Raw genomic sequence first — 26,684 nt, 5'->3', positions numbered from 1 at the left:
GGAAAAAAATATCACTGCAGTGATAGTTGTGGCAATGCAAAGTAAAAAGCATGTACAGAGGTATTATTGTGGGTATGAAAATGCATCATAGTGAGTGATAACAGAATCATAAAGTTGTAGACCTGGAAAGGGTTTAAAAAATTCCTATGCTTTTACATTTGTTCTGGTTTTAATCTGGATCTTCACATGTAATTAATTCTGTGGGGATGATTGTGGGAAGGTGAGTAATAAAGAACTAAAAACTGGGAGGAGGTGGCGGTAAAAACATTGTAATTGTTTCTTTTAAAATATATACATAATACCATGAGAATTCATGGAGAAATCATCTTTTCTCTCTTAATGCAATAATTCAATAAATAACAGCACAACTTCCCAAGTCTAGGAAGCAAATAAGTCTGCCTACCAATGATGTCTCAAGCCACAAAACACTGGGAAACACTATCAAGCTTTGGCCTTATGTATCTGCATGTTCTATGTCTCAGTCAAAGCTCTGACTCTGTATCTGAGAGCTCAAAGAAGCAGATTCAGAAAGGTCAAATCTGAGTGGGTTTTAAAAAATAGTTTTCGCTCTGTAAATATAAACTATGGTTTCAGAGAATTGGAGGAAAAAACAAGTTAGAAAAAAACCAATTTATTAAGTAATATCATATAAATAACTTGTTACAAAAATTGATTTGCAAAAAGGCAAATTCACACTTTGTGAGAAATCACTTTTTAAATTGCATTCTTTTGAAATCCATAAGTCTAACAAAACAAAAAAGCCATTTCAGTGAACAAGACATAGGGGCAAGAGGGAGTACATATTGCCCATCTGACCATAATGAAAGGGTCAACCACACCGAGATGAAAAGTAATCATTCCAGCACTATTTTCATACAGAAAACCTTCCAAATGTATGCTATTAAAATATGAAAGTCTTAACTGTAAATGATTCTCAGTGCTGAGCAGTGATTGTACCATCAGACTCTTTCTCTGTTAAACAGGAGAAAGACATTGAGAGTAACTGCATGATCAGAGCACTCCAGCTAGTAAATCTTCAAGGGTGACATCAATTTCAATTTATACTTGGGAGTATTTTTTAATTAAAAAAGATCAATACCCCCAAACATTTATTTTAAGGTTTTAAAATCACAAATCACAGTAGGACTCTGCAGCCAGATTGACTTCTCTTGGTACCAGTTAAATTGAACGGAGCATTTATTATAAGGCCTTTTCTTTTGCAGTTTAACTTCCAAAACATTGAAAATAATCACAAGAAAACCCATGCTTTTGAAGAGTTCCTCTTTTTTTCCCTTTCAGAGCAAAACACTTCTATATAGACCATCTTGCTCTATTCACCTGAATGCCTAGTAAGTCTATACATTTGTCTCTTTAATCAACACTAAACTAATAGATCATAGAAAACTAAAAGCTATAGAAAGTGTCTCCAGACATATTTACATAAATAGTGCAGTCTCGGAGGAAAGACTAAGATCCCATTAGCGTGGAATGCTCTCTCCACAATGCTGCTGGACCCATGCCTCATTTGTCAAATTAACCCCATTTGAGGGGAAATCTGAGCTTGTAGCCCATGAGTTAAAAAAAAAAAAACCTGTAGTTAAGCAACTTGTAAAAGCTCTTTTGAAATTAATCTAATAACCCAATGGCTCTTCTGCTAAGTGCCACAGTCCTGCCTGAAATACAGCTGGTAATAGCATTTGTTTCCATTTGACCTCCTTTTGGTGCTTTCATCTCCTGGCACTGTCAGGCTAGCGTTTTCCCCAAATTAAAACATGAAAATGCATCGTAAATAAGGTATTACAAAATGGTGAGCAGATTAAAGATTGTCTCAGCAATGCTTAAATTAAATCGACGGTGCAGAGACTATAAACTAGTAGCTTTAAAAATGAGATATTTCTTTATTAACTTTTAAGAAGTGTGTGAGTCCATGTATTGCCTTTCTAAGAGTGTTCCCTCCCGCGTTAAATACAATCTTGTTCCCATGTTTTTAGGAGAGAATCATCCCTTTAGAAAATTATCCTATAAATAAGCCAAAGGGAGATTAAAGATGTTGCAGCTTTAACACTCACTGAACTCCTGAGTACTTGTAGGCCCATCACTCCATGCCTCTGAAAGGACAGTTCCTTCTTATATGCTAAGAAATAGTTCATATACCAGTCGAGATCCAAATAACATCTGTTAATCTTCTTGGCTTCATTATTTGATAAAGAAGCCCAGATTGGAGTGTTAATTTAAACACAATGCGTTGCTGAGATTCTTGGACCACCTGCCACTAGGTCACAATTTTAGATAAGATTTCATTTAGACAGAGCTACATAAAATGAAATTACGTGAAACTGACAACTTTCCCAGGGAACCGTTTCCCAGCTTGGGGAAAGGGACAGCCTCAGTTCATTGGGACTTTATACATAACTTAGGACCCCCTACTTCTCATAAAATAAGGGCCCAGGGCAGCAATGCAGCACTGCCTTCCAGTTTCTGTCCCTGGAAGAAATAGAAAAAGCTGAGAGAAACACGTCCATTGAAAATTGCAAATTGCCTTCAGCAACAACCACAGAGCTACCCCATAACTGTGCTCTTTTAGTTCTTCTCACTCATGTTGTTTGTGAGCCTCAAATATACAGAAGCCCGTATTGCTTGACTTAAATTGTCATTATTTTTTCCCATTCACACACACACACACACACACACACACACACACACACACACGCCAAGGGGAGTATCAAGATGTGGCTTACCACTGAGCAAATTAGTACATTTGAGACTTCCTGTGGTTTTGCATCTTATAACATTTGACAATAATCACAAAAGGAACATTTTCTAAAAGTTGTTTTGGTTTAACAAAACCAGAATATTTAGGAGAAACAAAGTCTGTGTGTGTGTGTGAGTGTGTGTGTTTGAAATTCTCTGCAAACTTTTTTGAGAGACAAGTACTTAAAGGAAGCAGCTGATTGGATTTTTGCCCAGCACCTGAAAAATGAAGTCAGTTTGGATCTGGGAACCTCCCTGAGATTTCCCCTTCTACATCCACCTGGAGAAAGATGACAAATATTCTGATGTTAACATATTGATTCAGGCATTCTTTCTCTATGGTTCTCATCAACGCAGCTTCCTTTCCCACTGCTTGCTGCTGTATTTCCCATCTCTTAGGTTTTATTTATTAATTTTGTATTTTGTGATTTTTTTTTGTTGTTTCAGCAAGCAGTTTCCACAACTGGGTCTAAAGTTATAGTCAAATTCTTTACTCTTTCTCTCCCTCAATCTTCAGTTTATTTTAGTGGTGGTGAATGACTTCTTCTTGAATATAAATGTGGGTAAACACCATTAATGTCCTTGAAATGACTCCTAAACCCATTTAAAAAATAAGGATAATATATAATGTTCACACTTGACAATTTTTAGTATCTCGGTGAAAAACAAAAAGGGTGTAACACTGTTAAAACTTTTCTTCTCCTTTTTCCTGCTCTTTCCTCTTCCTCCACACCACCATCCGATACCAGATGAGGTGCAATGAAAAACTCAGCTGAAATCCTATTTTTTAATAGCTAGCTGGCACTTTCAACTAGGTTTCTAGCACTTTCTTTTTTAATTACACACTGAATGGTGCTTTAATTGAGAGCATGGTGGGAGAGAAGTAGGGATAGTGGAATAGAGGAATAAAAATTTGCCTCATGCTAATTTTTCAAGTTATGTCAATTACTAGAAAAATAGCATTTAAATATGACGGATGAGCTAATAGTACCTCAAAGTAAATCATACAGTTTCTTTCTTACATGATCTAATTCCTTGGGGATTCACTTGATTAGGTTTTGTAGTAATAAGCCAAATATTCATTTAGATATTTAAACAAAAAAAATCATGATTAGTCTATTCTAGATAAAATGTGGCATTTCAGGGGCTGCAATAAAAACATGTTAATCAAACCTTGAATTTAATTCTAATGAACAACTCCCTCTTCTTAGGAGAACACAAGATCACTGCAAGTTGTGCCCATATCTAAACAACAAGTCTTCTATTTGGAAAAGAGCCAATTATTGTCAAGTGATCAAGAGGAAGTCCCCCTCTGTGTGGCAGTCTTCCATATGGCTAAATGTCTTTCTTCCCAGATTCAAATTGTTCTATGACCTGAAGCAGAAGGAACGATGGCCCTTTTCATTTTATACTGAATATTGTAATTAAGGTGCTGTTATATTTCTATAAATGCCTAATTCTTTTAAATTAACTTTGCTGTTATCTTTTTCAGTAATATCCTGTGGCTACGATGTACATAGGTTAATTATAGTGAAATCTAGCTTTTTTATGAAGAGTTTAGAAAACAAAACCAAGTAAATGGGAAGTATCCACTTGTGAAATGCCACTTGCTGGGTGTAGAGTGTTTGTACAATGAGTATCATTCAAGAACTCATAAGAAGATGGTGCAGTGCATAGGGAAGGATCAGGAGGCTAACCTGGGTTAAGGAACCCAGCTGTGTCACTTATTAACCGACCTCGGGCAAATCACTTGCCCTCTTGAGCAGTTTCTAAATTTAAAAAATTCTCCATTGGATGAAATTATCTCTAAGGTTCCTTCCAGCTCCATGAATCTAGTTATATGAAGGTTAAATCCCAACTCTGCTGCTTACTGTCTGTATGACTTCTGGTAAGTCATTTAACTTCTCTGGGTCTCAGATTTCTCACCTGTAAAATGAGGGTATTGGATCAGATGACCTCTAAGGTCTCTTCTGGATCTAGATCTATGATTCTATGACTTTGAGGTCCTTTAAAAAAGTTTTGCTGTATTTGATTATGTGATAAAAATACATTTCCCTAATTTTTTTGGAGTCATTATTAGTTTTTACTCCTGCATCTACTAAATGGTATACCTTTTTATTAACTTAAATATTTTTATTTTTGTGAGAGAATAAAAAATGGCAATAAATCCTAATACTCAAATAACAATCAGAATATCTATAGTAAATCAATAATACCAGAAAATAAATCCCTAAGACAAACCAGTATATTAAGCCTATCTATAAGTTTCTGTTTTATATATAAACAAATTATATTTTAAAGATTTAAGTTTATAAACAAAGATTGCTAAAGTTACAGTATCTTGGACATTCCTTATCATTTGACATGATAGGGTTCTTTAAATGACAAGATCATGATGGTGGTACCATGAAATCAATGGAATTTGCTTAAAAAGACTTGTTCATATGTCAGCTCCTCCAAATAACCCACTACATGACAGTAAAAGCATAATAATAGGAACAATGGTTTCAACTATTTTTACATTACTCCTCTGTCATGATGTAGAACCATGATTTTAGTATTAATTTTCAAAGAAGAAATGACAGAATTGTCATGGGAACAAAGGTAAAATCAATTTAAAGAAATACATTTAAAAAGTTGACTATTATTTTAATTAATACTTTGAACAACCCTGGTTAGCTTACTTAAGATACCAAAGATTTTCATTTGTTTGTCTTCTGTAAGCATTTTAATGGTAGACTTCGATTTTTATCATTAAATACTATGAGCCCAGTTTTATATAGCTATATCTAGCTATCAAATCTATTTAAGTAAATATATAGAAATCCCAGTAAATCAACAAAATTCAGTTGCAAATTTGGCTCTCACCTCACCACCAACATCATGATTTGAGCTATTCAATAAAATATCACTAAATTCACACTAATCAAGAAAAGATTAGTTCAATTTGGTGAAATGCCTAAAACCCCAGGTTTCAAAAATATAGGAAGTATTCTATAACTTTCACAAACATGCAGTAAAACTGCTGACAAGAACAGGAGAGAAAGAATGGAACTATCTCTGACAATTTTTATGGGCATTAACAAATAGTATCATTTGTAATTAACTTATTTATAGTTTAGAATCTAAATAATTAAACTTTTTAGATAATTTCAGTTGATGCTTTCAATCAGTTTGCTGGTCTTCAGTTTACTAAAGTTAAATGTTTCCTTTGTTTACTGATTGCCACTGATTGCCTGTCAAACCTTTGATTTCCCTCACACAGATCTCCCTTTCCCCTATGATGCCCTCTCACACTCTTATACTGTTACAGCCTCAGAGAGGAAGTAACCCTCAGTTTTCAAATGCCATGTGAGTAAAGGTCAAGTTGGAAAGGCTCCAGGATAGGGGACTGTCCTTCACTTATTAGCCTATCTCAGTTTATAGATGCTCACCACCACTTGGTTGGCCACCAAGTGATAAATGTTTGGCTGCAGTAACTCAATAACAGGGTCTACTAAGGCTTGGAGGAGTTGTGTGACCTGCATTGGTGAAGGAAAATCCATAGAGAGGAAAGCTAAATCCTTGAAATATTGAACCATAATATAATGTAAGGGTAAAACTTCAGCATGCCTATATAGGATCATAAATTCTGAATTAGAGAATTAATGAAATTTTAAACTACCACTTTCTGATTACAATTCTTAGAACTGGTGCATGGTAATCACTTATTAAATGCTTGTTGACTTGAAGTTTATCATAAAACTATGATAAACTGGAATTGAGATTTTATAGTATTAATTGGGCTGGCCCACCATATTATATCTGAGGAAGAGTGTGCCCAATGAAAGATTGATCTATGGAATTTATACCCTTGATTACTAACTGACTTCATGCTTTCAGAAGAGTAGTTAATACTTAAAAAATATTCAAAGAACAGGAGACAATGGCTAACTGGTATCTTCTGAATTACCTGTAAAATAATAGCATACATGATTTTTTTCATCTCTTTATCAGCCAATACTAGTTTCATAGTTATTCCTCTCCATTACTTTTACTATAATACTGTATTTAGGTTAAATTGCAATTCCTTATCACATCAGTATGTGTAATGTACAGTTAGAACAGTCATCTGAGTTGAATTGATGAAAGCTGGTCAAAATAACAGGTGAGTGGAAAGAAAAATGTCCTCAAATATACACTGAGAGAACAAGTAAAAATATTGTTCCCTGTCCTCTCTACTACCACTGTGCCTGAAAGACTGAGTTGGTAAACTGGATGCACTAAAAAATAAAACTTTGCCTCTTGGAAACGCATAAAAGTTTACTAGAAAAAGTCTCTAACATTTGATCCACACAGACTGCAGTCATTAACAGCTGGAACTGGTAGAATAGAGGACCCTTCACAGAGCTGTGGATAAATATGAAGAAATAGCCACTTCACATATCTCAATGCTGTATTGGAAAATGAAAAAAGGCAACATATTAAGAGTCTTTATCACTGTCTGTGCCACCATACATGTCTGCCAGCTTCTTAAACCGTGGCCCCCAGTCACTAAGGTAATCATAGTCTTGATCTCCATCTGTAGTGACAGACTCCAAGGAGCTCAGGGACTCTGCCACTGAGCCATTGCCTTCATATGCATAGGTAGCTAAGGAGTCATATGGTGGTGCAGTAGGATCTGTATCATTTTCCTTTAACCTTTGGTTAATGAAATCTCTGACATCAGTGTTATCTCGTACTGTTGGAGTCCGTCGAGGGAGAAAAAGTGCCTCTGGCACGATATCTCTCCGTAATTTATTGTCTTCTATGGCTTCAGGATTTCTTAGCGTGCCAATATCAAAGGCTTGAGTGTCTTCCTCTCCACCACCTTCATCATTGTAACTGACAATGTTGTCTCTGATGTCCTCTTTGGAAATGATCAAAGGTTCCTTCTTCCTCTGCCGCCTCAGAGCTGCAAAAAGTACCACCGTCACTAGAAAGAGAAATAAAACAGAAGGGGAAGGAAAAATTAATTTGCCACCCAATTAACGTCAGGGAAGAAATATTTTGCTCAAACGGCCAAGTTTTAAAAGTTGTCTGGAAAACTGCAAACGCAACTTTCATATTTTGAGAATGTTCCTTACCTCTTTGTGATCAATTTAGGAAGCAAGAAGGGATAAAAATTTGAAAGAAGCAAGACTGCAATCTAAGTGGAAGATAGGACACAGTCATCTTTTTGTCAGTCGTTCCTTTTTTGCCTTTTTGAAATAGCAAACCAGTCTTAAGGTAAAAAATAAAATAGCTAAAGGGCTGTAATAAGAGTGTCAATTATGCTGAACACCTAAAATGCTATGAACCTGGTTATGAGGACAAGGCTAGCACCTTTTGGAAAGTGAGGAAATGTCTGCATAGCTCCGTATCCAAAATAACCTTGGCAGTAGGATTTCTTTTCCCTGCCCTGAGAATAGTATAAAATTAGTTTGAAGTCCAAAGAAGGCTAGTGAATATGTGTTTGTGTATAGCTATGCTTGACTTCTGTACATGAAAACCTTCCCAACTGCAGATAATAGCTAAAGATTCAGAATTTCAAAAGCAATCAGCTATCAACATTCTTGGAATGATGGTTGAGAGCCAGACACATTTTAAGCTCCTTTGGATTTGCTCTAACAAACCTAAGTGGGGACGTCTTCTGCTGCGGCTGCAAGTCACTGACATTCATTCAGCTTTCAGTGTTGCATGCTACACAGGGGGTTTCCCTGTTTTGTTTAATTTGTGTCATTGAGAATCCAATGTATTTGAACGATTCGATTCAAACTAATAATTTATAGAGAAGTCCACCCATTTGCAAATGACTACTTTCTGCATGTAATCTGCAACAGATATACTGAGAAGCACACTGAAAACCCTAGGTAGGTTTCAATACTGACTGGCAGTTACTATGCTTGTGACCAATGATTTAACTTTCTGAAGCCTGAGTTTCTTCATACTTAAAATGTAGGGACTGGAATATGTTTTCATCATAATAGGGTCCCATGATTTACAAAAGGACAGGTAGGTGGCACAGTGAATAGATAATAAGATACTGGCTAAGTATCTGAGGCCAGATACTCAGTGGATAAAGCTCTGGCCCTGGATTCAGGAGAACTTGAGTTCAAATCCAGCCTCAGACACTTGACACTTACTAGCTGTGTGACCCTGGGCAAGTCACTTAACCCCAACTGCCTCACCCCCCAAAAAAAATAATGAAGGAGTTAGACTAGAATGACCTCTGACACTCTGTCCAGCTCTATATGTGGAATCCTATGATCATACTGTTTGAGGGCCAGCTGAATTAAGTTTAGGAAAGCTCATCACTTGCTTGAGGAAACTAGGAAATTTCTAGAAAGGTTGTAATCAGAACTGGTGGAGAAAGTATCCTCATCAAAAAATTCACAGATCAGTAATGAACTGAAATACATATTCCTTCTGACAAACACATCAACAGTTTCCTATTATTCACTGACATAGGTGTGTGTGTGTGTGTGTGTGTGTGTGTGTGTTGGGAGGGCTCATAAGATCATAGACTGAATTTTGAAAGAAACATTAGATGTCTTTTAGTGTGGGTTCAAACCCCACTTCTGACATTTAATATGTTTGTTACTTTGGGCAAGTCACTTCACCATTATGTCTAATCCCTCATTTTGCAGCTTAGGAAACTGAGGCCCTGGGAAATGAAGTGACCTGTCCAAGGTCACACAAACAGTATCAGAGGTTGGCTTTGAACCCAAGTCCTCTGATTCTAGAAATAGTTTAGAGTCAACAGGTACCTTTGAGATCCCCAGATGAATAGAGCGCATGCTGGTGATATTTTCCTGATGGTGGAGAGAGATATCTATCCTTGTTAGTTAATGGTCCTTTGTTTAAAGTTGGAATCAATTGTATATGTTGGTTGGCTGTGTATAGGGTTGTAATGTAGGGTCAGAGAAGTACTGGAGTCTCTTGTTCCTCTTGTCCTGGTACTCTCAAAAGTAACCTTATTAACACTGAGCAACTCAAACTCAGGTAAGGGAGGCTTGTTTATTGGAGTGTCTTAGGGATTTATTTTAATGAATAAATCAGAATTATTTTTAGTTCATCAGTAGTTTGTAGGTAATGGTCCTCCTGAAGTACTTAAGGGTGCTTGAAAATTTTATTTTAAAATGTTTCTTAAACATTTCTCCTATAGGCTTGTTTATACTATTAATGTAACTTATATGCTACTTCACATGCTTTCTCGTTCATTGTCTCCCTACTTCTCACAACAACTTGGTAAAGTCAGAAAAGTGATCACCATTTTACCCCTGAGAAGACTGGAGCTCATTGGTTACGTATCTAATACAATATCACAAAGGTAGACAATGCCAGAGTTGGGCCTCAAGCCCTGGACTTCTGCCTCTAATTGCAGTACTCTTTTCTTTACACTTTGAGGTCTTCATTATTATTTTAGATTTTTATCCTATTAATTAGAATCATGGAATTCTAGCTCTGGAATGGCCTTAAGAGATCCATAGGGTTTGCAGAATAAAGACAGTCCCGGGTAGGTCTGAATGATCACAAATACAAGTTAGAATTCTATTTTTTTATCTTATCATGAATATCCAGTAATTGAAATGGAATTATTTATTTTGCCTGTATTCTTGAGATTGCTAAGGTTGTGTGGCAAAGTGGATAGAGTCAGGAAGATATGGATTCAAACATTACCTTTGATACTTAGGATGTCTGAGTCACTTAACCTCTCATTGTTCCACACACCTCTCCAAGACTAAATTATAAAGAAGTTATTTGTGGAGTTTCCATCCCAGAAATTGCCACACTTTGAAGTCACAGATTTGCCTCCCCAAAAATCCACAGTTTAAATGGGCCATATTTTTCCTTGTGAGGAGAGCTTTGGCTTACTGCAACTGTTTGTAAGCCACAGTACAAGACTGAATGGGAACATATTCTAAGAACGTTCTTCAGTGATATAACTTCTATTAACAGTTAAGGGGGGCAGCTAGGTGGCACAGTGGATAAAGCACTGACCCTGGATTCAGGAAGACATGAGCTCAAATCCGGCCTCAGACACTTGATACTTACTAGCTGTGTGACCCCGGGCAAGTCACTTAACCCTCATTGCCCTGCAAAAAACAAAACCAAAAACAAACCCCAAAACAGAAAATAGTTAAGGACCCTCCACTTTCTGCCATTCTCCAGTGCAACAGCAATTGGGCTTAGAATCAGGTTCAGTGGGGGCAGCTAGATGGTGCAGTGGATAGAGCACCGGCCCTGGAGTCAGGAGTACCTGAGTTCAAATCCGGCCTCAGACACTTAATACTTAACTAGCTGTGTGACCCTGGGCAAGTCACTTAACCCCAATTGCCTCACTAAAAAAAAAAAAAAAAGAATCAGGTTCAGTGACAGCAGTGTTATTCTGAGTCCCTGGACAAACAAGTATCACCAAACCCCAAGATCAGAAGTCAATCTAAAATGTCATCTACTTAACCATCATTATAACAGGGCTTTCTCCATCATATATTATTCCTCTCTTTAAGCAGACTATTTTAAACTTAAGATTAATAACAATACCACGTTAATTTGGCATTTTAAATCTTGGTAGCTAGCAAAAATACTATTATGTTTATTTAGCCTTGTCTCTGGTCACCCAGTTAGAGTGTCAGAGCTGAGATTTCAACCCAGCTCCCCTAACTCCAAGTTCAATGTTCTTTTCCACCTCTTATATGAAAACACCTCCTATTTTTCATATTCATATTCTCAGAGGGACAGAGCTCTGATTATCTCTTCTACCTCAATACCTTCCTTCTACCATTGAGTAGAAGTGCCTACTATGTCTCAAGCCTTGTCCTAGGTACTGGGGACAAAAAGCCCAGGATAGTTCGTAAAAGGTAGATGGTAGAAGGAAGACATTGAAGTACATGGGATAAGAAAAAGAGATTTCCCTTATAAAGGAAGATGTCAATGAGTAAGGAAACAGAAAAAAATGGAGAAAATAAAGAGACCAGAAACAAAGGGCTTAAAATGAAATATAAAGGACAATAATCAAATAATGAGGGGAAATAGTCAATGAGATCAGTTTTCTTGGGCTAAGGGGAAACCATCTTTTTTTCCCTGAAGTAGGAACAGTCACTGGCATCATTAGCATCAAGATCATATGAAGGATTCTGAAGAGGCTGGAGGCCTAAGTTCTATTCACTCACGAAGATGTAGGCCTTTGGGCCTTAGGGTCAGACTGAAAAGATGTAATCTTGAAAAGCCTAAGAAAAGATGGGTGTGTACTTGAAGAGATAATGGAACAAACAAAAGGAACTCTGATTAGATTTGTCATGTATATTAGGTGGGACTGAATAACACAAAGAACATTTATTGAATCAAAGTATCCAACAAAATACCTAAGCCCACACCTAGGAGTTCCCCCATGCCCACATGGGCCTGGCCCATATAATGCGGACAGCCCAGGGGGTATGTTGAACCAATTGGAGACTCAGCATGGCTAAGAATCTCCCTTCCTGTGGGAGAGGCAGGAAGGGTAAGAGAGAACTCTGAGAGGGATGAGAGAGAGAGACAGACAGACAGAGAGAGACAGAGACAGAGAGAGACAGAGAGAGAGACACACACACACACAGACAGAGAAAGACAGAGACAGAGACAGAGAGGAGCTGGTGGTCATTGACCTTTGAATTGAACCAGGAGACACTGCATAGCTGATTCTCCCTAGAACTACAGATTCCAGGTGGTGGTGAGTTTATGTTGTTGAAGCAAGGCTGGCACTTTAGGCCAGCTGAGCTGGAAGCAAGTTTAGGGTTTGAGTCAGTTTTTGTTTGAGCCAAGCTGTTCTGAGTAGCTGAGGAAGCAGAGCTTATTTGAGGTACATGGGGGCCTTTTTACCCTAGAGATTTAGATTCTAACCATCTAGGAAGTGGGTCATATTTTTCCCTTTCTCATTGTCCCTGGCTCTATTAACTTCATTTGTGTTGTAAATTTTGTTCCCATTAATAAAACCTGATTTGTTTGTGGAAAAGAGGCTGTTAATCTCTTTTCTTATTATTCTGGGAGACATAACTGGAAAAGAGGCAGTTTGGAGAAGGGGAAACTCTGGACCTAGAGGTCTCCCATTATTTTCTGAACCCCAATATTACAGCGAGTTGCTTAATTAACTCTCCCCATACTGAATTTGGCCCATACAATGGGCTTTAGTTGCATTGTCAATTCCTTACCAGCCTGAAGAAAGAAGACTAAATCAGATATTTTCTTGTGATCTTTTCCACAGTAAGACCTATGAGAGTTTCCTATGGATGAATCACCGATCACTTTAAAATTATTTAAAATTCTATAATTTGCTTAAATTCCATTAAGTATTTATTATGACCAAGCTGCATTACTAAGAACCAGGAATGAAAATTAAAAAATGACATAATCTGTTCAAAACTAGGGGCTTGTAATCTTTTGGGAGGAGGGGATAAAACATAGCCTCAAATAAGCATGATTTAGAGTAGAATGTGACAGACAAAGACAGAGAACTCAAAACAAAGTACAAGGAGGTGAGAGAGTACAGGATGAAATCAAAGAATAACCAGAAACCCACTTTGAACAGAGTGTGTGAAGGGGAGGAATGTGAAATAAAGGTGGGAATGGAAGTTAGAACCTGAAAGTAGAAGTCCTTAAGTGACAAGTTAAGAACAAGATATCATCAGTCCTTATAATCTAGAATAAATAGTACCCAGAATGACCTTTTTCTTTCTTTCTTTTTTTTGTAAATGTGGTAAACCTATTTAGTGACCAGAGCCTAATACAGAGAACCATAATAATAGTTTGCATGTGTTTTCAGGAGTCTTAAATTCTGAATCACCAGTAAAATGAAAGGATTGGGGATAAGAAATAATTAAATTCAAGAACTGAGTGTTTGATAAATGTGAAAACATAAATTACTTGGGAAATGACAAGATTTGTTGGGAAAACTACAGATCAATATCTTACACAATATACCATAATAAACCAAAAGTGCACATATGATATGAATACTAAATGTCATACTATAAACAGATGAGAAGAGAAATAGATCCAGCTAACTTTCACAGCTATGGTTAGGGGGTAAAATCTTAATCAAAAAAAGTTTAGAGGCAATTGCAAAAGATAAAATAGATCATTTCAATTACATAAAAATACATGAACAAAATACAACTAGGATAAAAAGAGAAGCAGTTAATTGGTGAAAAAACTTAGCAAAATTATGTATTGCTTCAAAAATCTTTGATAAGCATCTCATATCCAAGATATACAGGGAAGTAAACCAAGTTTGTAATTGTTGTTGGTTACTCGTGACCCTATTTGGGGTTTTCTTGGAAAAGATGCTGGACTGGTTTGCCATTTCCTTCTCCAGCTCATTTTTATATATGAGAAAACTGAGATAAAGAGGATTAATAGACTTGCCCCAGGGTCATGCAGCTAGTAAATTTCTGAGGCCAGATTTGAACTCAAGTATTTCTGATTCCAGGCCTTATGCTCTATCCACTGTGCCATCTAGCTGCCCTCTAAAACCAAGTATCTAAGACCAAAAGATATTCCTCCACAGATAAGTAGTCAAAGGATGTAAAAGAAGTACAGATTGTTAATAAAAGACAGATTGCTTCAAGTTACTAATAAGAGAAAAATAAATCAAACAATTCAGTTTCACCTATTCCCTCAGAAAATTGACAAAGGTGAATAGTCAATTTTGGGGGAAGTGTAAGAAAATAGGCACACTGAAGCATTCTTTGTGACAATATAAATTGTTACAATCTGCAAAGTAATTTGGAATTTTGCTAAGAAAGTATCCATATCCTTTGGCCCACTGCTAGGTCAATGTTAAAAAGAAACATCCAATATACTCAAAAATGTTTGTAGCAAGACTTTTTGTAGATCTGTTTGCCTAGCCTTAGATTACAATGTGCATAAAAAGGAGTAATCTGTAACCAAATAGGAAAGGTAGGTTGTGAATGGTTTTAAATACCAAAGATGGAGTTTTTATAGTAGGAAGACACTAGAGTTTATGGAGTAAAAGAGTGATATAGTTCTGATGTTTATGAAACACACTTTTGTAGCTGTGTGAATTGATTGCAATGGGGAAAGACTAGAGACAGGGAGACCAATTAGAAGCCTATAGCATAAAACCCAGACAGAGATGATAAGGATACAGTGCTTGGCACATTGTAAGTACTTAGTGAATATTTAATGACTGATTGACTGATTGAGCTAGATTGGTGGTTGTACAACTGGAAAAAGAAGGTTGATTATGGAAGATATTCTGGAGGTAGAAATAAAATTTAGCAACTAATTGTATCTGAGAGGTGAGGGAGAGAGGAGTGAAAAATGATAGGGATGCTGTGAACCTCCGTGGCTTGAAGGATAGTACAGGGTGGGCCAGAACTCACGAAAGGCTTTCAATATTTAATAACCCCTTTATTTTTTGTTTTTCATTTAGAATGCCATAACATCATATACAGTATGTATAGAAAATGAATTTATGATATGTGTGAAAAATCAAATCTTGTAAATGGCAAAAAACAAAGAAAAAATAATTTTCAAAAAGTTATTAAACACTGCGACTGTACTATCCTTAATGGAAAAAATAAATTTAAAAGAGGATTCTGGGGGGCAAAAATAATGATTTCTATTTTGGAAATAGTGAGTTTGAGAAGCCTATGGGATATCCAGATCAAAGTCTTAGGAAATAGACAATAGAATGAGTAGAGTAGCATTATACAAAATGAACACCAATATAAAAATATATCTACAAAGCAATAATAAAACCCATTAGGCTATAATAGAAATGGAAATGTCATTCAAAATATTTATAAAATTCATAAATTATCTGGAGTCCATTTACCAAAGTGCATTCAGGCTTAATTATAAAATGTTCCTTAAAGAAATAAAATAATTTAAATAATTAGAGAGATATTCAGTACTCATGGATAGTCTGTACCAACAAAATAAAAAATCATAATACTATTTAAATTATTTAACAGATTTATTGATATAACAATCAAAAGATGCAAGACTGAAGCTCAGTAGACAGTCAGGGTTAGATATATAGAGCTGAGAATTATCTGCATAGAGATGATAATTAAACTCATGACAGCTGCTTAGATCACTAAGAGAAAGTAGAGAAAAGAGATGGGGGCCTGAGACTGAACCTTGCATTATACCTAGAGTTAGGAGGTATGATATATATTATAATCTAGCAAGGGAAACAGGTCGGATAATGTAGTAGGAGAATTGAAAGAGATTAGTGTCACCCCCCAAAAAACAAAAACAAAACAAACCCAAACAAAGCAAATCCCAAACTCAAATCGGACAAAGTACCCAGAAGGAGAAAGTATTGGACAATGTCAAATGCTACACAGAGAGAAAGAAGGTTTAGGATTAAGAAAAAGCTATTAGATTTGGCTCCTGGAAACACTACATTGGAACTTCTCTGACTTCTTCATCATGCCCTGGGAAACATATCACTAGGAAAATCTTATCATCCTAAAAGATCCAATAAGCCTTAATACTCAAAACTCATCACTAGCCTCTGCCCCTCTGATTGGAGAGTGAAACTATGAACTGTAAAACCTGCATTTAAGGAGGGGGTTCAGCACAGCCATTTCATTTCCCATCTGGCTGTGCTACTTTGGGAATTCTCTGATTTTTCCACCATGCCCCTGTGTCAGGAACTTTCCACTCCTCCCTCCTTTTTTTGTGTGTGTGTGCTGTCTTACCCAATTAAGCTCCTTGAGGACAGATTTTTAAAATTTTGGTATTCCCAACACTTAGAACAGTACTGGCAAATAATTGGTATTTAATATAATTTATAATATATATTTAATATAATATATAATAATATATACTTATTGATGAATTAAATTATAACTTTTTTTTTGGTGGGGGTATGTTGGGCAATGAGGGTTAAGTGACTTGCCCAAGGTCACACAGCTAGTAAGTGTCAAGTGTCTGAGGTAAAATTTGAACTCAGGTCCTCCTGAATCCAGGGCTGGTGCTTTATCCACTGTACCACCTAGCTGCTCCCAGTAATTATAACTTCTAAAAGTTTCAGTTAAGTGATATGGTCAGAAGACAGACTGCAAATGGTTTTGGAATGAACCAGAGGAAAGAAAGTTTTTCTAACAATGGGAAATGGAGATAATCTGCATTTAACTTTAAAGAAATAGTTTTTGGACATGGTTTTTAGAGAGAACACATCAGTTGAGAGTAATTTTTCTTAATAGGAAAATTGCATAGACATCTATGATTTCATTTTTGCCATAGTTATGTGACCACAGGTTAACCACTTCATCTTTCTGAGTTTCCTCATTTAGAAAATGGGGATAATTACCCTCTGCTACCAACATAATTGTTCTAAGGACAGTATATACCACAAATGGCTGGAGAAATAGGAGTTATTATTGTCTGTAATGTACGTATGCCTTTTTATGGAGGACCAAATAAATTCTTGGCTCTCTTCAAATATTTAATCCTATGGAATCTCACAGATATGTATTGAAAGAACAATTCCTGCTTGATCTCTTATGAGAATCTGAGAGAAATACGAAATTTGTCTTCTTTAGAAAGTTACACAATACAAAATAATTTATGGTATTTGGAATTTAGATGCATAATCCAAATGATATCTGGGGTTTGGGCAGTGCAACATTTAACATTTATGCTAGTAAATTGTACTTTAAAGTTACGGGTGGCTCTATTGCAGGTAAATTTGATGATGACAAATTCTCACTTCTTTTTTTGTAATAGAGTTTTTCTGAGTTAATAAAAACAATAGCTATTATTATCATTTTATTATCATTATTAGTCATTATTTTAGACACAACAGCCCCGTCAGTAATTCATAATGGAAGTGCTGTCTCAATATTACAGATGAGAAGGCTGAAGCTTATAGAGATTCCTTGGCGTTTCCTCATCGTAAAAGATGTTTAAGGCTGCTTGTAATTTACCCAAGATCATATATCTCATAAAACATAAACCCTGGCCTTAAAATTTCAAGACTAGTGTTCTTTCCTTTATCAAATACTATTTATTGAATTTTGTTTGAGGTGACTGGGCCATTAGCTGGGATTTGGAAATCTTTATTGTGTAGAATATTTCACTATAGAAGTATATCTTCCTTTGTGAAACAATAGGTAGGCTTCTATTTTTTTTTTGTAAAATTACTCATATTTTTCCCATTGATTTTCATAAAAATTTCCAAGGTAAATTGCTATGGAAAAAATAGAATGAGTAAGAAATCTTGTTTGCACTAAAATTTCCTTTAACTCATGGAAGGTATCATGAAATCTTTCTACTGACAATGTCAGATATCAAGTATATATGCATTTCCTCTTGATAATGGAAAAGTTACCTGATTTTTGATGGCTGTTAGGTTTTCTTCCACAGACTTCCACAAAAAAGTATTGGATTTAAGATTATGTGAAAAACCATTTAAAAACCCAATACCCTATCTCGGTAAGGTTCTATTATCTAATCTTAGATCTCACCAATTATGAAAAGATTTTTAAAAATCTTTCTATTATGCAATTATTTTTATTGACTTACATCACTAAAATTACTGTTTTTTGCACTTTTTCCTTTGCATCTTATGCCAGCATCTTATTTATTCTCATAGCTTTAAATACCTCCTTCATACCTTAGTTGTCAAAAACTCTCACAGTTCCGTTGTTGGGTTTCAAGGTTTTTATAATAATTAGTAACACTGATCCAGACTTCCTGAATATTTCATTCTTGTATTATTTTGGCATCCTTTTAGAGAAAAATGCAGGTAACTCATTTTATTCTTCACATTCTTTGAGTCTGTCATATGCTTTCTTTCTTTTTTCAGGAAGTTGGGTTACTTAACTGTAATGTCCTACTTTATCTACTGGGAACATGAACTTTTCCAGTCCAGTCTCCATATTTTGAAGGGTAGCAAGATTTTCTTGGTTCTCAAAGAGCTATAGAACTGCTCAAAATTTCTAACTCAACTTTTACAGGGAGAATTATGACAGGTCCATTGTGAGTAAAAATGGAAGCTGGATCATCATTTGCTCTTGATTATGACAGATATTCAACTCATTTCTCATGAATCCCAGATGTAAGTCTTTCTCTGACATAGTTATCTCCCAGTATATCATGCCATACAGTCATTTCATACATGTTGGCCCATGGGATGGTTCTAAGGAGTTGATCTGTAGGGGTTGGCTAAAAGCAATGGTTTGTGACCAGGAAATTTCACAGGATGCCATTAGTGGGCAGTCATTGTGGAATTTCTTTCAACTTTGGAGAAGATGAGGAGCCACTTAAAATAAGCCAGGCTGACTTAAGTTGAAGATTCACAAAGACTAGTACAAACCATGGAGGGAACACATAATTTTGAATCCAAGATAGTATTGGCAGGGTTCTTAGATGGCATCATTAAATATGGAGAGAAAGGACAGGATGAAAGCCAAGGAGAGGAGGAGAGGAAGGTAGAAGGAAAAAAAAAACCTAACAAAAAGAATATTTATTTTCCTTAATCTTTAAAAACTTTTGTTTATTTATTTTTTGTTCTATTTATTATCACACACTAATTTTGTCAATGTAAAGAATTCTTGGTGTGGAAACTGCCCCAAACCTCCACCTACTTATAGAGAGAAGCAACTTTTTATAAAGTTGTTAAATACGGAGCAGTATGGGAGGGAGGCTGCTATAACTTGGTATATCATAAAAGACGTTTTTAGTTTAAGCTGGTGTTTGAGGAAGAAAGAAACTGGGAGGCAGAAAGAAGGAGGAAGTGAATTCTAGGAATGTGGGATACTTGTACAAAGACGCAGAGATGAAAGATGGTGTATCATGAGTAAGGGGAAAGAAAAGGCCCATTTAGCTGGACCTTAAATGTGGGAAGGACAGTAGTATTGAATGAGACTAGAAAGATAAGTTGGGGCCAGGTTATGAAAGATTTTAAAAGCTAAACAGAAGTTCTTACATATGCCATATGTTCTATATTCTCTTGTCTGAGCCTTAGAGAACCCAAAGTCACTTCCATGTCACAATGAGGAGGGCTTTAGTGGAGGCCAAATTAAATATTTTATATATTTCTTTCAAATAATATATGATTTTATCCAGATAAATGTATTGTCATATATAATGTATAGTATATATACATAAACATAATGTATTTTATTGCTTGATCAAGTTAAATATCAACAATATCTTAATTAAATATCATTTAATCAAGTTAAATATCAATAATAATTGATTACATTTATATATAGGTGTTTGTTTTTTGTTTTCTTTTGTGAGGCAATTGGGGTTAAGTGACTTGCCCAGGGTCACACAGCTAGTAAGTCTCAAGTGTCTGAGGCCAGATTTGAACTCAGGTCTTCCTGAATTCAGGGCCAGTGCTCTATCCACTGCGCAACCTAGCTGCCCCATATATAGGTGTTTAATGGTTATGAAATACTCTGATCTTCATAAAAACCTTGTCAGGTAGATATCTACTGGTATTATGATCATCATTTTACAGATGGGAAAACTTAGGCTCATAAAGATGTGGTCAGCCAAAATTACACAGTAAAGGGCAGAGTTATGACTTGAACCCAGACCCCTCCATCTCCTAGTTCATTGCTCTTTACACTAGGCCAAAGTATCTTGCTAAATGGAAAATGAAACTGACAGGCAACAAATCATCATTAATTCATACCTACTCAGATTAGAAAAAGAATATTTTTGGAAAAAAATAACTGCTATCACATGTTTTTTATCTTTAGCTCCCACAACCAGTCAAAGCAAGCTAGGTTGTCATTGAGGTTCCATTACCTAAAACTCCACTCACCTACCTCCAGATGTATATTTTAATGGGGCAGGTGGACAAAAAGCTAAAGTTTTATAACTACATGTTCCCTGTTACCCCTAGGACAGAGGGCCCACAGAGAAGCAGCTTACCTAGAAGTATAATGATGCACAGGAGGATGGCAATCAGAGCACCAGTACTTAGTCCAGTTGGATGAATAAGGGCCTCTGCATTACAGGACTGCATGTTACCATGATGATCACATGCACACACACGGATAGTCACAGTCCCTGTGCTGCTCTGAATTGGGTAGTCATTGTCCGAGATCACCACAGGCAGGAGGTAGGTGCTCATTTCATGTCTATTGTAGCCATTTTTCCGAGTCAAGATTCCTGCTGTGTTGTCTGAAACCAGAAAGCAGCAGGGGCAAATAAAATAAAAATTATATTAAACTGAGTAAGGATAAAGAGGACAACCTTTGGAATGTCATTCGTATTAATTTACCTTTGTTGTCATGAATAGTGAAGTTGGAACTGCCAGCAGCTTCAGGAGCCAAGGAGAAGGAAAATTGGTGCCCACTGTAAGGGTCATCCTTGTCAACAGCACTCAGGGTCTGGATCAGCTACAATTGAAATAAAGTTGCTGTATTGCTTTTCTGATTGGGATGGCCTGACATCTCCATTTGCACTGAACTGCTGAGATTAATGATGGGATTTAAAAGATTGATGGGGAATCTGCCTCATTCAAAGGACTGGGTGATTGGAAAATCCTTGGGTGTAAAAAAAAAAGCCATAAAACATTATCATTTTGATCTATCAAACTATATTATTTCACTGCCTGCTAGAACTGAGGCCGTTTGCGAAGGCGGGGAAAAGTCTGTTCAGCAGCTCGCCTAAGCAATCAAATCTCAAGTACAAGGAAAAGAGCCTGACTAGATCCTTCCCCTCTCTCCATGTTACCCTGCCTTGCGTGGTTTAGAATGATTAGGTCTGATTTTGACAAAATTTGACATAATTTTTTACACTGGCAGCAAGAACTTATTTCATGAGGAATCTTAGGAACTCTCACTCATTTGAATTGATGAGGGAAGGGCAGTCTGAATACCTGTCAAGCCACACCCGCAGCTTTCAGAGACCAATGAGATAGTTCCCTGGGGGAGGGGCTGACTAGAGCAGCTGCTAGGGGCTTATGGGAAAGGAAAAGAGATCTTGCTGGAGTCTAGGAAGGACAGAGAATGTGCAGCTTGGAAAGGGGCCGTAAGCAGTTTAATGCAAGAGAACACATCCTAGGGCACCCCTGGAATGGCCAGCATCATCTTCCATAGGAGGAATTCTATATTTCACAAACTCTCTATACTAGGACCCAGCAATTCTATCATGGGATGTTAAGATCTCCTTGGGGGTTATTTTAGAGTCATAGCTGATGTTTATATATAACCCTATAACTCTGCTAAGCAGAACCCTAAAACTTGAAATCAGGGTTCACTTAGATTTCCCTAAAAGAAGAAGCCACTGGATGGTGAGTTTGGAATTCCATTTCAGATTGCTCTTTCAGTGGCAGGGACCCAAGAGGGAAATTTTGGGAGCCTATTAATCTAGGGACCCAGAGGAAATCTGCTTGGAATTTCAAGGTTATCAGTATGCCCTGTGTCAAAAAGGACACCTAGAAGTTTTGTCTGGACTCTCATCGAGGGACCCATGGAAGATTTTTCAACCAGATAGTTTGGTTTTTCACTTAAGGATCACTGGGTGACTTCCAGTTGACCCCAGGTCCCTAAAAATCCATGTTTTTTTTTTAATCATAAAAGTATTTTATTATTTTCTAGTTACATGTAGAGATAGTTTTCAACATTTGTTTTTATAAGATTTCTAGTTCCAAATTTTTATCCCTCCCCTTCCTCACCCCTCCCCAAGACAGCAAACAATCTGATATAGGTTATATATGTACGATCACATTAAACATTTCTGCAGCCCATGTGCTTTTGGAAAACAGTAGGGACCCCTCCTCCCCTCCCCTCCCCTCCCCTCCCCTCCCCTTCCCAGCTTCCTTCCTGACTTCCTTCTTTTCTTTTTGAATTGGTAAAGGCCTTTCACAAGCATTTATGAGAAACTTGTCAAATGATACCAGTTAACTAAAAAACACCTAAAATAGTATCACCATGTAGATGAAAATTCGGAAGAATGTTAATTTGCAAATTTGGCAAAGGCATTAAGAAATGATAATGTTGAGCCTCCCAAGAAAGCTAGCCAGGATTTTGAACTATGGATTTTGCCAAATGGAAAATGTGTTTTAAAATGCAACCCCAACCAGTATGCTGAGGATAGCAAATTTTTAATGGGGGAAAGATTATTATCAGAAGACTGGCCAATGAGGGCTCATTCCTTAGAGCAATGGTGTCAAACTTAAATAGAAACAGAAGCCACTAAACCATAAACAGGGATTCCTGAGTCCTGCATATTGACTTAGAATATATTAACATTTTCTATTTTTTATTTTTTTAATTATTGTGTTAAATATTTTCCAATTATATTTTAATCTCGTCTGGCAGCATTTGGTAGTGTTGTCCCCTGTTTGATACCCCTGCCTTAGAGCATGTAAAATATGCACTACCTGGCTAAAATTCACATGGAAGTTTGGTGAACCTTCTTCCCAAAATGTATAATGGAGGAGTCATTCTCTTCACAAAGAGTACTCTTCCTCTATTTCTGATTAGTTATTGCATGGCAATAAAAAGATTTTTAAATGGTCAGTGATCTGGAACTGAGTATGCATACAAAATGTTTGGCTGGATGGTCTTCCCTTGCAGTAGGTACTACCTGATATAAGCCTCTTAGTGGGGAAGGAACATCAGATCGACTCTCATACTTGGCCATCTTGTGTCCATGATTGTGTGGTGCCTTGTTTTTGTTCTTTCCTGATTTTAAGTGAATGTGTATGGAACAGACCGGGTTACAGACTTGTAAACTTTAAAAGTTTAGAAAATCTATCAGAGGTAAGCACAGGAATTTGTTGTAGAGTCTGCTGCTAGGCATAGCTGCTGAGTTCAGTAAGGAGCCAGTCCAAAGGAATGACCTGCCTAAAACATCCCTGCAAAGATCCTGCCTGGTTGAGCAAGGGCATGACATCAAGGGTGTGGTTATGCTACACTAAGATGTGAACTGGGTAGGAATGCTATGAAGAGAGAAAAGGGTTCCCAGAGTCAAGATGTATCCACTACCTGCTGCCCCTAGATTGGGGGAAGGGATGTTTTATACCAACCACATTAAGTTTGAATCAACTATTCTCAGGAACTGAGTGGCTATGTAGAAGGGACAGAGTGCCCCCAGTCTAAGGGATGGACTTTAGTCTTTGTTATATCTTCTTAGTAAATTTCCCTTAGCTAATTGATCTTAATTACTCAATTGACATTGGAGTGATATCAACTAGTCAAATGATTTTGAGGGAAAACATCTAATGGGGAACTTGTAAATGAAAGTATTAGAAAACCACCCTCAATTACCTAGGCTTACTCTGAAAGCATATTCATCTTGAAAAAGAGCTGTTTATACACAAATATTTATAACAGCTCTTTTTGTGGTGGCTAAGAATTGGAAATCAAAGGAATGCTCATTAACTGGGGAATGGCCAAACAAACTGTGGTATATGATAGTGATGGAATATTATTGTGCTATAAGAAATGACAAGCAGGATGATTTCAGAAAGGCTTGGAAAGACATGTATGAACTGATGTATAATGAAGTGAGCAGGACCAGGAGAAAGTTGTACACAGGGACAACAATATTGTTTGATGAAGAACTGTGAATGACTTGACTATTCTCAACAATACAATGATCCAAGACAAAAAAAAGAATATTCATCTTTTCTCTAAAGACCTAGCTCACTACTAAAAGTGGAAATTTTGGAAGCCCCTTTAGGTAGTACACGTGAAAAGTCTGAGTTATAGGATCCTGTAAAAGGAATTATATTTATTAATTAAAAACTATATAGTGATTTAAATGAACTAACGATTTTTTTCCTAGTAGGGGGGTCTCACTAGCCTGATTTAATGTATAAATAAAACTAATGTGTATCTAGCAGCATCATTTCTATATAATGAACGTGAGGTTTTGAGTAGGCTAAACTTCTCTCCTAGATTTTTATTTAGAATAATAATTTCCTAAGCAGAGATAGCAGAAAGTAAGAATTTTGACCCAACCCAAGCTGATTTATTACAAATTTTGAATTAATGAGTTCTGACTGTACCTTATTATTTCACTATACTCACCTGTTCTGCCTTTGCTTTCTCACATACAAAAGTTTCATAGAATTCAGCAAACTCTGGAGCATTGTCGTTGACATCTAGAACTTTGATAAATAAAGGTACACGGCTACTTTGTTTCGGATTGTCTGTAAAATGTCACAAAAGAAGGAGCTTTCATTTATCAGACTGATCATTCATTTAGTATAGGCAACGATAATTAGCTAAGTAATTCAAAATATAGATGAGCCTCCTGTGAGCCACGCATTAAATGAAACTAGAAAGCAAAGTAACTAAGTAATAATAATATCAATCTATGTTTAGTGAAAAGGGAACACAAGGCAGAGTGAGAGTATGCAGGGAAGGTTTTTTAGAAAAGGCAAGTCGTAAAGCAATAGAAACTAGAAAAAAAGTAAATGAATAGAATATGAGTAAAAGCCAGGAAGCAGAATGAGAAAGCTATGTGGGAGGCATTAAAAAAGTTGGCATGTTGTAAAATGGTCACATGGAATAAAGATATAACAAAAGTAATGACTGAAAAACCTAAGGTGCACAAATTCTTTTGATAATTCTGGAAGATCAATTATTGTATTATATTATGAAAGATGCACTGGACTAGGACACAAAAGAAATGGGTCTATTCTATATCTGTCACTAACTAGCCATGTTACCTCTTGGCCATTCAGTTTCTTCTATAAAATTATGTGATTTTTTACTGGATGATTTATAATCTCCTCTTGCCTTCAAATTCCCTTTTATTTTTCCAGATAAATTTTTAACATTTCTTAATCATTATATGTATACACTATTCATAGAAATCTTATTAGTTGTTAAAATAGAAATTGTTCATATTTAAGGTGTTAAAAATAAGTTGGGATGGTTTAGTAGAAAAGGAATGGTCTGGGGGCACCTAGGTGGTGCAGTAGATAAAGCACCAGCCCTGGATTCAGGAGAACCTGAGTTCAAATCTGGCCTCAGACACTTGACACTAGCTGTGTGATCCTGGGCAAGTCACTTAACCCTCATTGCCCAGCAAAAACAAACAAAAAAAAAGAAAAGAAAAGGAATGGTCTAGGAACCAGGAAATCTGAATTTTAGTTCTGTTTCTTGTTACTATATAGCTGTGTATACTCTATTGCTTGTATCTTCAGCACTTGGTACAGTGTCTGGCCCATATTAGGTATTTAAGAAGTACTAGTTGATGAATTGGTATCACTAAATCTCTTGGGGACTCAGTTTACTCACCTGTAGAATGAAGATTTGTTATTAAATAAGTGGTAAAATCTATTCCAGGTCTAACATTCTATGATTCTCTGGGTAAGTTCATAGAATAGAAACAAACTAAGTGCATTTCACACTTCATTACTTCATGGATCTATAATTTCTATTAATTTGGATTCATTGAATCTGTGACCCTTCACTAACACATCCTCCTCTTCCTCCTTCTCCTCCTCCTCTTCCTCTTCCTCTTCCTCTTCCTCTTCCTCTTCCTCTTCCTCCTCTTCTTTTTCCTCTTCCTTAGCATTCATATAGTGCTTTAAGGTCAGATTTGAATTCAGGTCTGCCTAACTGCCAATCTAAGCATAGCACCTGGATGCCTCATAATCTTTCTAGACTTGGTGGAAGCTCAGAAAGTTACCACAACTCAAAAATACATCCTCTTATGACACTTTGATGAAGGACCTTTCCAAATCTAGATACAGTGGTTCTCAGATGACACATCACTGGATCCATATTTGAAGCATTTCCAGCTTAGCAGCACCTCCCAGAACATGCACTGGCACAGTGCTTGAAAAACTGAGGATCATTTTCATGCTATAATATTACATGGGGTGGGTGTTTAAATGAGGCAGTTAGGTGTCATTGGAAAAACAAGCAAACCAAAAAGACTTGACTATTAAAAAGGCTTTCTTTCCTAAAATAATAATAATAATAGTAGTAGCA

At 36.5% G+C, this 26,684-nt stretch overlaps 1 protein-coding gene across 1 annotated transcript in view; it reads right to left on the bottom strand.

The window, feature by feature from the left end:
• Positions 1–661: 661 nt before the first annotated feature.
• The window catches only part of CDH6 (cadherin 6), a 176,218-nt gene continuing 150,195 nt past the window's right edge, over positions 662–26,684 (bottom strand). The window contains exons 9-12 of the mRNA XM_043976765.1: positions 24,768–24,889; positions 21,008–21,125; positions 20,656–20,907; positions 662–7,705 (exon numbers count right to left, since the gene is read on the bottom strand). Of these exons, the coding sequence (XP_043832700.1) occupies positions 7,215–7,705; positions 20,656–20,907; positions 21,008–21,125; positions 24,768–24,889 (983 nt within the window). The 3' untranslated portion in view covers positions 662–7,214. The remainder of the gene's footprint in view (positions 7,706–20,655; positions 20,908–21,007; positions 21,126–24,767; positions 24,890–26,684) is intronic.

The sequence above is a fragment of the Dromiciops gliroides genome, chromosome 1 (assembly GCF_019393635.1).
Source record: "Dromiciops gliroides isolate mDroGli1 chromosome 1, mDroGli1.pri, whole genome shotgun sequence".
Classification (NCBI taxonomy): Eukaryota; Metazoa; Chordata; class Mammalia; order Microbiotheria; family Microbiotheriidae; genus Dromiciops; species Dromiciops gliroides.
This window is presented reverse-complemented; position numbering and strand designations above follow the sequence as displayed.